The sequence below is a fragment of the Gorilla gorilla genome, chromosome 2, assembly GCF_029281585.2.
Source record: "Gorilla gorilla gorilla isolate KB3781 chromosome 2, NHGRI_mGorGor1-v2.1_pri, whole genome shotgun sequence".
Classification (NCBI taxonomy): Eukaryota; Metazoa; Chordata; class Mammalia; order Primates; family Hominidae; genus Gorilla; species Gorilla gorilla.
Genome location: NC_086017.1, coordinates 56,994,568 through 57,008,076, shown reverse-complemented (window position 1 = coordinate 57,008,076; position 13,509 = coordinate 56,994,568). Strand labels below are relative to the sequence as shown.

The 13,509-nt window shown below is 41.3% G+C and overlaps 1 protein-coding gene across 4 annotated transcripts in view; it reads left to right on the top strand.

Moving 5' to 3' along the window:
* The window catches only part of SETD2 (SET domain containing 2, histone lysine methyltransferase), a 149,402-nt gene that overhangs the window by 32,765 nt on the left and 103,128 nt on the right, over nt 1-13,509 (top strand). For all 4 annotated transcript variants that reach the window (XR_008678320.2, XR_008678321.2, XM_019023373.4 and 1 more), the window contains exons 2-3: nt 4,707-4,722; nt 8,374-12,740. Coding sequence is in view for 2 of the 4 variants with exons in the window: in XM_019023373.4 (XP_018878918.3) it covers nt 4,707-4,722; nt 8,374-12,740 (4,383 nt within the window). In the remaining 2 variants the exon portion in view is untranslated. The remainder of the gene's footprint in view (nt 1-4,706; nt 4,723-8,373; nt 12,741-13,509) is intronic.

Sequence of the window (13,509 nt, the reverse complement as noted above, 5' to 3'; positions counted from 1 at the left end):
AAAATGAGCTAAAAGCTGTCATTCTGTAACTTCTATTTGTTGGTCACAGTTCTGACTTTCAGAATTGCACAAAATAAGATTATTTCATCTTCTAAACTTTCTGGTAGTTTGAAATAAACCACTATGGTCCTGTAAATCTTTTTTCTTCTAAGGTAGATAAAAATACTTCTATTTAGCTTTAACCATTTCTTGTGTGACATGGTATCCAGAATAGATTTCTTTACTGTCCAACTTGTTTATATTTATTAATGCGCTTGATAGGGCCAAATTGCTCTCATTTATCGGGCTTCCCTTTGTAAACCTTACTTCTAATGTCCTAGCCTGAGAGATTGGTTGGTTGGTTTTTTTTAAGTCATGTCATTCTTTGGTTCCTTGAGCTTGCCATGACTAAAACTCTTAACTAAGTCTTTTTCTATATATACCATGTGACCTAATAGAGATTTATCTTCATGTTGATATGGATTCTTTAAATATATAATTCCATCAGCAAGCTGCAGATTTGCCCACTTCACTATTTTTTTGACAGATAACTGGCTAACATATTCTTTTTTTTTTCTCTGTAGTAGTTTTTTGAAAGAAGAAATAGGCTATTCTAGCATGATCTCATCCTGTGGAGTTAAATACTTGTTTTCACATGCCTCCTTATTTTTTATGGTAGGGAGTACAGGAAGTTTAATACTCTTAACTTCTTGTTTCTATACCCTTGTTTCATCAACCTTTCTTCAAAAACTCTCTTCTTTGCTCTTGATATTATTTACCGAAACAAGTGTTCTTATGTTAAAAACATTTGTAGCTAATTCTTGCTGTTAATTGTGGTCTCACAATTGTATTAATTTCTTCAAAAAGTTCCTACCTTCTTATTGCTGCAGCAATCTACTCTTCCTGGCCGTACCTAGGTCTCCTACCCAAGAAGATTCTCCTGGAAATGTACTTCAACTCTAAAATAATACTCTGACCATAATTTCCAGTTCTTCCACCTTACTGACCCTTCTACCTCTCTTCCTGGTTTCCACCAAATCCACTCTTTGAAGCCCCCAATATCTTGTCCCTACCCTGTTGAGTTTATGAGCTTCCTTCAGATTTCACTCCCTGTCTATTATCTAGGGATCTTTAGGTCAGTTATTTTAATATTTTTGAGAAATCAGTTCTCTCAACTTCTTGCCTTCTACCCCTCTTGTCCCACCAATCTTGCTGGATTAATTCACTAGTTGTTGCCTCTGATGGCTTAATCCCTTCAACAAAAATAGAATAAGTATGCTAATGAGCTCAATTATAAATTGGTAATGTCCAACTTTGGGCAGCAACATTGAGGATTACAGTCTACTTCCATTTCTGTTGCCTAACGCTTGAATTTTCTTTGTCTTTTACCCTGTCTCTTCCCCCAGCTTTCAACTAATTATGTCAGAAAAGTAGAGACCAATTTTTTCTTTTCTTTTTTCTTTTTTTTTTTTTTTTTGAGGTGGAGTCTCATTCTGTCGCCCAGGTTAGAGTGCAATGGCGTGATCTCACTGCAACCTCCACTTCCCGGGTTCAAGCGATTCTCGTGCCTCAGCCTCCCAAGTAGGTGGGATTACAGGCACTTGCCATCATGCCTGGCTAATTTTTGTATTTTTGTAGAGATGGGGTTTCACCATGTTGGGCAGGCTGGTCTTGAACTCCTAACCTCAGGTGATCCACCCGCCTCGACCTCCCAAAGTGCTGGGATTACAGGCGTGAGCCACCATGCCCAGCCTGTATCTCCTTCTCTTGAGATCACTTCCTCAATCTAATTTGGTGATTCCATACTTTTTCTGTGATCTAAACAACTTGTCTGCTCACCAGCTCTATCATGAGGGAGGGAAGCAAGATACAGAATGGCTTGTATGTTTTTAAAAAGAAAAACAATGATCTCTGTTTAAAAACCACACTCAAGTGCATGCACAAACGAGTGCAGAAAGCTCTGTAGATCAAAGTGTTAACAGTAGTTGTCTCTGGAAAGTTGGATTGTGGACTTTTCTTTTGCTTGTTTGTAATTTGATTTTTATCTATTAACACTAAATGCTTTTAATGATGAGAAAATTTCCCTCCAAATTTCTGATTGTGCTTATATTCTTTTATTATAAACATTTTATTTTATCAAGTTCTGGGAAATGTCATTTCATTTCTTTTCTTTTTTAAACACTTCCCCCTCCTGTCTTGTCATTTCTGTCAAACAATTCTTTGATTTCTAAAATGGACCTTCATTATGCCCCCTTCCCTCCCAACTCCACAAATTTACAATGTAACCTGAGCCTATTTTCATCATATTTTGTCAGGATTATTCTTTTCATCTGCCTGTCCAAAATAGAACTGCTGAGGCTTAAGAAAGTGTTCTGGTCACTTTTGTATTTCTAGCATTTCATATGTGTGCGTACTATGCAGATAAGCCTTGGTTGGACATCTCCTGGTACCTTCTGTCTTGAAAAAATTTCAAATGGTACTAATTTAAACCAAACTGAATATACCATAGGTTCTAATATGCCATCGATTGTAAGAAAATGATTATTTTGTGAACGTTGAGACGTGAAAAAAATTTTCAGTTAAAACTATGATACCATTGATAGCATGCATCCTGTGGGCAAAATGTACATCATAGAATTGATGAAGTACAGTAGTGCTAACATCACATTTATGAGGTTTTTAGTGGTTTTGGAGTAGAAAAAAATGGTTAATTTTGGCACTGCTTCAGATCTCATTCATGTATTATCAGCTTACTGCCCCCTCTCCCCCTGTCATTACTTGGTTTTGTATGGCTACCACAGACACTGGTGAATGGAATGAATTATGATGAAGGTAGGCCTACATTTGAGGAAAAGGGTTTTGTATGTTTCCTTTCAGGAACATTGAAAACAGATTGTTGTATTCCAGTCTTGCCACATAGCCCAATGAGTGACTAGCTGAAAATACAAATCTCGCTGTCATGTCCTTTTGTAGCTTCCTTTTCTCCAAGTAGACAGTCCCTCAGTATGCGTTGGTGTGCTAGTGTACACTAGACTTGTGGCTTTTGATTTCTGTTAGTCAGTGTGGTTACCTTTGTTGGAACATAACCCAGAGAGCTGCGCATTGTGTTATGGAGCAGATGCACTGTAATGTGGAATACAGTGCACATTACCTTTGGAACTGTTGCCTTTGGAACTGTTGAACAGATACCAAAAACGATTGAGAAGCATTGATCCGTAAGATGAAATATGATTCTTCTCATGAGAAACCTGACCACTGCCTCCTACTCCATCTTATTGTTGGCTTCTTTCTGCCTTACACCTTATATTCAGGTAATATTGAACTGTTTATAGATACTTTACACATATTATTCTATGTTATTGTGTGTGTGTGTGTGAGAGAGAGACAGGTTTTCACTCAGTTGCTCAGACTGGAGTGCAGTGGCATGATCTTGGCTCAGTGCAATTTCTGTCTCCCAGGCTCAAGCAATCCTCCCAACTTAGCCTTCCTTTTAAAAATTATTTTTCATTTTTTATTTTTTTATTTTTTGAGATGGAGTTTTGCTTTTGTTGCCCAGGCTGGAGTGCAATGGCACGACTTTGGCTCACTGCAACCTCTGCCTCCCGGGTTCAAGTGATTCTCAGCCTCCCGAGTAGCTGGGATTACAGGCACGCACCACCATGCTCGGCTAATTTTGTATTTTTAGTAGAGATGGGGTTTCACCATGTTGGCCAGGCTGGTCTCGAGCTCCTGACCTCAGGTGGTCTGCCCGCCTCGGCCTCCCAAAGTGCTGGGATTGCAGGCGTGAGCCACCGCACCTGGCCTAAAAATTATTTTTAAGAGAGATGAGGTTTTGCTATGTTACCCAGGATGGTCTCGAACTCCTGAACTCAAGTGATCCTCCCAATTTAGCCTCTTAAAGTGTTGGGATTACAAGCGTGGGCCATTACGGCCAGCCTTATTTTATGTGTTAATCTCTGACTCTGCCTGGGATCTTCTCACAAATGTATTCTTCAAAAACGAATCGTCTCTTCAGGGTTTTTTTTTTTTTTTTTTTTTTTTAAAGACAGCCATCACCACAGCTGGAGTGCAGTGGTGTGATCATGGCTACCTGCAGCCTCGACCTCCTGGGCTCAGGTGATCCTCCCACCTCAGCCTCCCAGGTAGCTGGGACTATAAGTGCACGCCACCATGTCTGGCTATTTTTTTGTATTTTTTATAGAGACAGGGTTTCACCATGTTGCCCAGTGTAGTCTCAATCTCCTGGGCTCAAGCCATCAGCCGGCCTCAGCCTCCCAAAGTGCTGGGATTACAGGTGTGAACCACCACACCTAGGCAGGAAAAATTCTTTGCATTCCTATTTTCCCACTAAACTGAGTTGCTTATCGTCCTCTTTGCTGCCTTACTATTTATATTTCTATTCTTATATTTACTCCATTATGTTGGTATTACTTTTGTTACAAATTTCTTTTTTGTGACTTACAGGAAGCTGAGCTTTTTGAGGGCAGGGATGCTGCTTTATTCAAATTTGGTCTCCAGCCCTTAGCACAGTATGTGACACTATCTTGAGTAAATATTTGTTAAACTAAATGTAACTGAGTGTGAAGGAATGGACAATCCATATAGAATATACCTGTAGGTAGTAAGTATCCTAAGTTTTAATACAAATAACTATTATTTCAATCGTTTTTAAGTATTTATGATTTCTTTTTATTCTTTTGCATGTTTTCTTGGCTGAATGGAAATAGAGAAGAAGAAAATGAGGTAAGTATAATTTAACTAGTCATTCAATGATTATGAGATGGACCACTAAACACATTTTAGAAATTGGGTAAAAGCTGAAAACACTCAAAATGTAGCTATCATTTTGAATGTGAAATGAATTAATAGTTTTTAATTTTGTTTTTAGAGCCATGGTAACTTATCCCAGTGAGGGAGGTTGTGTATCTCAGAAGAATGGTTTTTAAACTTTAGAGCTTCAAGAGATTTAGGAAAGGTAGAGAAAGTTGGAAGTTCTAAAAATATCTTTTACTTGTTTTTTATGTATTGAGCTTCCATTTAAGATTTAACTTGAAAAGTGGATTCTGTTTCTTAAAAGTATTTGGCTCATGCCTGTAATCCCAGCACTTTGGGAAGCTGAGGCAGGTGGATCACTTGAGGTCAGGAGTTTGAGACCAGCCTGGCCAACATGGTGAAACCCTGTCTCTACTAAAAATAAGAAAATTAGGCAGACATGGTGGCTTAGTCCCAGCTACTCAGGAGACTGAGGCAGGAGAATTGCTTGAGCTGAGGAGGAGGAGGTTGCAGTGAGCCAAGATGGTGCCCCTGCACTTCAGCCTGGGCAACAGAGCAAGACTCTGTCTCAAAAAAATAAAGTATTTGGAATTCACTGCTCCATGATAATATATGTGAAAGTATTTACTTTCCAACTTGAATGACTACTATGTAATTTTGAAAACTGATTTCAGATTTTACTGTGTTGAAAGGGAAGTTATTCTCTTAAATAGCCAAAGTGGATTAAAGAACATTAATTAGAAGAATTTTGCATATGAGAAGTATACCACCATCTTTAATTTAGGACTGAGTTTGTTGCTATAGATTTTTCTGATGCTCTTTCTTTTTTTTTTTTTCTTTTTTTTTTTTTTTAATTTTTTATTGATCATTCTTGGGTGTTTCTTGCAGAGGGGGATTTGGCAGGGTCACAGGACAATAGTGGAGGGAAGGTCAGCAGATAAACAAGTGAACAAAGGTCTCTGGCTTTCCTAGGCAGAGGACCTTGCGGCCTTCCACAGTGTTTGTGTCCCTGGGTACTTGAGATTAGGGAGTGGTGATGACTCTTAACGAGCATGCTGCTTTCAAACATCTGGTTAACAAAGCACATCTTGCACCGCCCTTAATCCATTCAACCCTGAGTGGATACAGCACATGTTTCAGAGAGCACAGGGTTGGGGGTAAGGTCACAGATCAACAGGATCCCAAGGCAGAAGAATTTTTCTTAGTACAGAACAAAATGAAGTCTCCCATGTCTACCTCTTTCTACACAGACACGGCAACCATCCGATTTCTCAATCTTTTCCCCACCTTTCTCCCCTTTCTATTCCACAAAACCGCCATTGTCTTCATGGCCCGCTCTCAATGAGCTGCTGGGTACACCTCCCAGACGGGGTAGTGGCCGGGCAGAGGGGCTCCTCACCTCCCAGTAGGGGCGGCCGGGCAGAGGCGCCCCTCACCTCCCGGACAGGGCGGCTGGCCGGGCGGGGGGCTGATCCCCCCACCTCCCTCCCGGACGAGGTGGCTGCCGGGCGGAGACCCTCCTCACTTCCCAGACAGGGTGGCTGCTGAGCGGAGGGGCTCCTCACTTCTCAGACGGGGCGGCTGCCGGGCGGAGGGGCTGCTCACTTCTCAGACGGGGCGGTTGCCAGGCAGAGGGTCTCCTCACTTCTCAGACGGGGCGGCTGGGCAGAGACGCTCCTCACATCCCGGACGGGGCGGCAGGGCAGAGGTGCTCCCCACATCTCAGACGATGGGCGGCCGGGCAGAGACGCTCCTCACTTCCCAGATGTGATGGCGGCCGGGAAGAGGCGCTCCCCACTTCCTAGATGGGATGGCGGCCGGGCAGAGACGCTCCTCACTTTCCAGACTGGGCAGCCAGGCAGAGGGGCTCCTCACATCCCAGACGATGGGCGGCCAGGCGGAGACGCTCCTCACTTCCCAGACGGGGGGGCGGCCGGGCAGAGGCTGCAATCTCGGCTCTTTGGGAGGCCAAGGCAGGCGGCTGGGAGGTGGTTGTAGCGAGCCGAGATCACGCCACTGCACTCCAGCCTGGGCGCCATTGAGCACTGAGTTAAGGAGACTCCGTCTGCAATCCCGGCACCTCGGGAGGCCGAGGCTGGCAGATCACTCGCAGTTAGGAGCTGGAGACCAGCCCGGCCGACACAGCAAAACCCCGTCTCCACCAAAAAAATACGAAAACCAGTCAGGCGTGGCGGCGCGCGCCTGCAATCGCAGGCACTCGGCAGGCTGAGGCAGGAGAATCAGGCAGGGAGGTTGCAGTGAGCTGAGATGGCAGCAGTACCGTCCAGCCTCGGCTTGGTGTCAGAGGGAGACCCTGGAAAGAGAGGGAGAGGGAGACCGTGGGGAGAGGGAGAGGGAGAGGGCTCTGATGCTCTTTCTACAACCTCCGTTATGCCTTGAACTTCCAAGGCTAACCATTTCCTTTGGTGATTTGGCAAACATGGAAGAAAAGTAGTCTTCTTAGGTTTATACTTTGTAACTGTTGCTTATACAGCAGTATTATTACTTGAGGGTGGGGGGCCCAGGCAGAGACAGTGATATGTGCCAAGGCAGAGTACTCTCCAGGAAGGCAGAAGGCCTGGTCCTCATTTGGTTACCTCATCTGTAAAACAAGTAAGGTGGGAAGTTCCTCTGTATCAGTGGTTTCCCAAACCTGGGACATTGATTAGAATTGCCTATGTAATGCTTTTTTTTTGTTTTGTTTTGTTTTTAAACCAAAAACCTCAAAACACCCCGAAAAACAAACCCTTTCCTCATCTTAGAGCTCAATAGCTCCAGTTGATATTTGATATTTCCTAGAGTGTGGATCACAGATGAGTATTTTTTTTTTTAATTTTTAAATTTTTTATTTTTTTGAGACAGAGTCTCACTCTGTTGCCCAGGTTGGAGTTCTGTGGTGCCATCTTGGCTCACTGCAACCTCTGCCTCCGGGGTTCCAGTGATTCTCCCACCTCAGCCTCCCAAGTAGCTGGGGTTACAGGTGCATGCTGCCACACCCTGCTAATTTTTGTATTTTTAGTAGAGATGGGTTTTCATTATGTTGGCCAGGCTGGTCTCGAACTCCTGACCTCAAGTGATCCTCCCGCCTCAGCCTCCCAAGGTGCTGGGATTACAGGTGTGAGCCACTGTGCTCGACCCAGATGAGTATTTTTACTGTGCACTCAATGTGATGCCAGGAGACCACTGGTCTTGATGACCTCTGATTTTTCATCTCTGATAGAACACAAGAACAAACCATACTGAGTACTGAGATGTTAGATATTGCCCTTTATACAAATGTCTTTCAAACATATGTCAGGTTTTTAAAAAATTCTTTTTAAAAAATGCTACCTGGAAAATAGTTATAAAACTGAAAAAAGTTATTTATGTACGAGAAAGTAAGAATGGGGAAAATAGGTAATTGTTGAAGCTTGGAGTGGATACTTAGGGATTTATTATACCATTTTCTATACTTTTGACTGTGTTTGAAAATTTTCATAATAAAGATATATATAGCTTAGTGAAATTCATACTATTTGTTATTAAAAAGGGCTTTTCATTTCTCCAATAAACATTTTAAACTGTGCAGTCCATTTGAAAGTAACTATTGTAGTAGTAATTGCTTATTTTGTTCATTTGTAGGCAAAGATTGAAAATGTGCAGAAAACAGGTTTCATCAAAGGACCAATGTTCAAAGGTGTTGCTTCTAGTCGATTTTTGCCCAAAGGCACCAAAACAAAAGTTAATTTGGAAGAACAGGGACGACAGAAGGTGTCATTCAGCTTCAGCCTTACAAAGAAAACTTTGCAGAATAGGTTTCTCACTGCACTTGGCAATGAAAAGCAAAGTGATACTCCAAACCCTCCAGCTGTACCTCTTCAGGTAGACTCGACTCCTAAAATGAAAATGGAAATTGGTGATACCTTATCTACTGCAGAAGAATCTTCCCCACCAAAGTCAAGGGTGGAATTGGGCAAAATTCATTTTAAGAAACATCTGCTTCATGTAACATCCAGGCCACTGCTGGCTACTACCACAGCAGTAGCATCTCCACCTACTCATGCAGCACCATTACCAGCAGTGATAGCAGAATCAACAACTGTAGACTCACCGCCCTCATCTCCGCCTCCACCGCCTCCACCTGCCCAAGCCACAACACTCTCATCACCAGCACCAGTAACAGAGCCAGTGGCCTTGCCACATACACCAATAACAGTTCTAATGGCAGCACCAGTACCCTTACCAGTAGATGTAGCAGTTAGATCTCTGAAAGAACCACCAATTATAATTGTACCAGAATCTTTAGAAGCAGATACTAAGCAGGATACTGTATCTAATAGTTCAGAAGAACACATAACTCAAATATTGAATGAGCAAGCAGATATTTCCTCAAAAAAAGAAGATTCCCATATTGGGAAGGATGAAGAAATTCCAGATAGTTCTAAGATTAGTCTGAGCTGTAAAAAAACAGGTTCTAAGAAGAAACCCTCACAATCTGAAGGCATCTTTCTTGGTTCAGAATCTGATGAAGATTCTGTACGGACTTCTTCAAGTCAAAGATCACATGATTTAAAATTTTCAGCAAGCATTGAAAAGGAAAGAGATTTTAAAAAGAGCTCAGCACCTTTAAAAAGTGAGGATCTAGGGAAATCTTCACGATCTAAAACAGACAGAGATGATAAATATTTTAGCTATTCAAAACTTGAAAGAGATACTCGGTATGTATCTTCCCGATGTAGATCAGAAAGAGAGCGACGGCGGAGCAGATCTCATTCTAGGTCTGAGAGAGGCTCTAGAACTAATTTATCCTATTCCAGGTCAGAACGATCTCATTATTATGACTCTGATCGTCGCTACCATAGGAGCTCCCCTTATCGAGAGAGGACACGCTATTCTCGGCCATACACAGATAACAGAGCACGAGAGAGTTCTGACTCAGAAGAAGAGTATAAGAAGACATACTCAAGGCGTACCTCATCTCATTCCTCTTCTTACAGAGACCTAAGGACATCATCCTATTCTAAATCTGATCGGGACTGTAAAACTGAGACCTCTTACTTAGAGATGGAAAGAAGAGGCAAGTATTCTTCAAAACTAGAAAGAGAATCTAAAAGGACTTCAGAAAATGAAGCAATTAAAAGATGTTGTTCTCCACCTAATGAACTGGGATTCCGACGAGGGTCATCATATTCTAAGCACGACAGTAGTGCTTCCCGTTATAAATCTACCCTTTCAAAACCTATACCCAAGTCTGATAAATTTAAAAATTCTTTCTGTTGTACAGAATTAAATGAAGAAATCAAACAGTCTCATTCTTTTAGTTTACAGACACCTTGTTCAAAAGGTAGTGAATTAAGAATGATTAATAAAAATCCTGAAAGAGAAAAGGCTGGGTCTCCAGCTCCATCAAATCGATTAAATGATTCACCTACTTTAAAAAAGCTAGATGAATTGCCTATTTTTAAGTCCGAATTTATAACACATGATAGCCATGATAGTATTAAGGAATTAGACTCTTTATCTAAAGTGAAGAATGATCAATTAAGAAGTTTTTGTCCTATAGAATTAAATATAAATGGATCTCCTGGGGCAGAATCTGATTTGGCAACGTTTTGCACTTCTAAAACTGATGCTGTTTTAATGACTTCTGATGATAGTGTGACTGGATCGGAATTATCTCCTTTGGTCAAAGCATGCATGCTTTCATCAAATGGATTTCAGAATATTAGTAGATGCAAAGAAAAAGACTTGGATGATACATGCATGCTGCATAAGAAGTCAGAAAGCCCATTTAGAGAAACAGAACCTCTGGTGTCACCACACCAAGATAAACTCATGTCTTTGCCAGTTATGACTGTGGATTATTCCAAAACAGTAGTTAAAGAACCAGTTGATACGAGGGTTTCTTGCTGCAAAACCAAAGATTCAGAGATATACTGTACTTCGAACGATAGCAACCCTTCTTTGTGTAACTCCGAAGCTGAAAATACTGAGCTTTCGGTTATGAAGATTTCTTCAAATAGCTTTATGAATGTGCATTTGGAATCAAAACCAGTTATATGTGATAGTAGAAATTTGACAGATCACTCAAAATTTGCATGTGAAGAATATAAGCAGAGCATCGGTAGCACTAGTTCAGCTTCTGTTAATCATTTTGATGATTTATATCAACCTATTGGGAGTTCAGGTATTGCTTCATCTCTTCAGAGTCTTCCACCAGGAATAAAGGTGGACAGTCTAACTCTCTTGAAATGTGGAGAGAACACATCTCCAGTTCTGGATGCAGTGCTAAAGAGTAAAAAAAGTTCAGAGTTTTTAAAGCATGCAGGGAAAGAAACAATAGTAGAAGTAGGTAGTGACCTTCCTGATTCAGGAAAGGGATTTGCTTCCAGGGAGAACAGGCGTAATAATGGGTTATCTGGGAAATGTTTGCAAGAGGCTCAAGAAGAAGGGAATTCCATATTGCCTGAAAGAAGAGGAAGACCAGAAATCTCTTTAGATGAAAGAGGAGAAGGAGGACATGTGCATACTTCTGATGACTCAGAAGTTGTATTTTCCTCTTGTGATTTGAATTTAACCATGGAAGACAGTGATGGTGTAACTTATGCATTAAAGTGTGACAGTAGTGGTCATGCCCCAGAAATTGTGTCTACAGTTCATGAAGATTATTCTGGCTCTTCTGAAAGTTCAAATGATGAAAGTGATTCAGAAGATACAGATTCGGATGACAGCAGTATTCCAAGAAACCGTCTCCAGTCTGTTGTGGTTGTGCCAAAGAATTCTACTTTGCCCATGGAAGAAACAAGTCCTTGTTCTTCTCGGAGCAGTCAAAGTTATAGACACTATTCTGACCATTGGGAAGATGAGAGATTGGAGTCAAGGAGACATTTGTATGAGGAAAAATTTGAAAATATAGCAAGTAAAGCCTGTCCTCAAACTGATAAGTTTTTCCTTCATAAAGGAACAGAGAAGAATCCGGAAATTTCTTTTACACAGTCCAGTAGAAAACAAATAGATAACCACCTGCCTGAACTTTCTCATCCTCAGAGTGATGGGGTTGATAGTACAAGTCATACAGATGTGAAATCTGACCCTCTGGGTCACCCAAATTCAGAGGAAACCGTGAAAGCCAAAATACCTTCTAGGCAGCAAGAAGAGCTGCCAATTTATTCTTCTGATTTTGAAGATATCCCAAATAAGTCTTGGCAACAGACCACTTTCCAAAACAGGCCAGATAGTAGACTGGGAAAAACAGAATTGAGTTTTTCTTCCTCTTGTGAGATACCACATGTGGATGGCTTGCACTCATCAGAAGAGCTCAGAAACTTAGGTTGGGACTTCTCTCAAGAAAAGCCTTCTACCACGTATCAGCAACCTGACAGTAGCTATGGAGCTTGTGGTGGACACAAGTATCAGCAAAATGCAGAACAGTATGGTGGGACACATGATTACTGGCAAGGCAATGGTTACTGGGATCCAAGATCAGGTAGACCTCCTGGAACTGGGGTTGTGTATGATCGAACTCAAGGACAAGTACCAGATTCCCTAACAGATGATCGTGAAGAAGAGGAGAATTGGGATCAACGGGATGGATCCCATTTTTCAGACCAGTCCAATAAATTTCTTCTATCCCTTCAGAAAGACAAGGGGTCAGTGCAAGCACCTGAAATAAGCAGCAATTCCATTAAGGACACTTTAGCTGTGAATGAAAAGAAAGATTTTTCAAAAAACTTAGAAAAAAATGATATCAAAGATAGAGGGCCTCTTAAGAAAAGGAGGCAGGAAATAGAGAGTGATTCTGAAAGTGATGGTGAGCTTCAGGACAGAAAGAAAGTTAGAGTGGAGGTAGAGCAGGGAGAGACATCAGTGCCCCCAGGTTCAGCACTGGTTGGGCCCTCCTGTGTCATGGATGACTTCAGGGACCCACAGCGATGGAAGGAGTGTGCCAAGCAAGGGAAAATGCCTTGTTACTTTGATCTTATTGAAGAAAATGTTTATTTAACAGAAAGGTAAGTCTAATTAATACTTGTTTGACAAATTTTAACTCTTTTTTTGTTGTTAGAAAAAGCCTTTAAACAATTCAGACTGTATGAGATTAAACACATGAAAGAGTTGTGAGATAAAGTAAATTTAAAAGTCTAAAAAAGTGTTTTTACCTATTTAGATTTGATAGTATAGATTCCTTTCCCCATTCTCCGCCCTCCCCCATCCCCAGGAAAGGAGATGTCTATTTTTTTCTTTCATTACTTATTTGGTTTTCAAGGTACAATTTAGGCTAGCCCAGTATTTCTGTAATTCCTTTTACATGTGAAAGTCTGACCAAAAAAATAGAATAAAACCCCAGCAAAATAATCTGTACTTAGAGAAGAAAAAAGTGGTTACTTTGGATTTTATTTTCAAAAATGTGCAGAATGAAGTATCTTTGGGTACTGTATTAGTCTGTTTTCATGCTGCTGATAAAGACATACCCGAGACTGGGAAGAAAAAGAGGTTTAATTGGACTTGCAGTTCCACATGGCTGGGGAGGCCTCAGAATTGCGGCAGGAGGCAAAAGGCACTTCTTACATGGTGGTGGCAAGAGAAAAGGAGGAAGAAGCAAAAGTGAAAACCCTTGATAAACCCATCAGAAAAGAATAACACGAGAAAGGCCGGCCCCCATGATTCAGTTACCTCCTCCTGGGACCCTCCCACAACACGTGGGAATTCTGGGAGATACAATTCAAGTTGAGTTTGGGTGGGGAAACAGCCAAACCATATCAGGTACTTATAAAGTTAGAA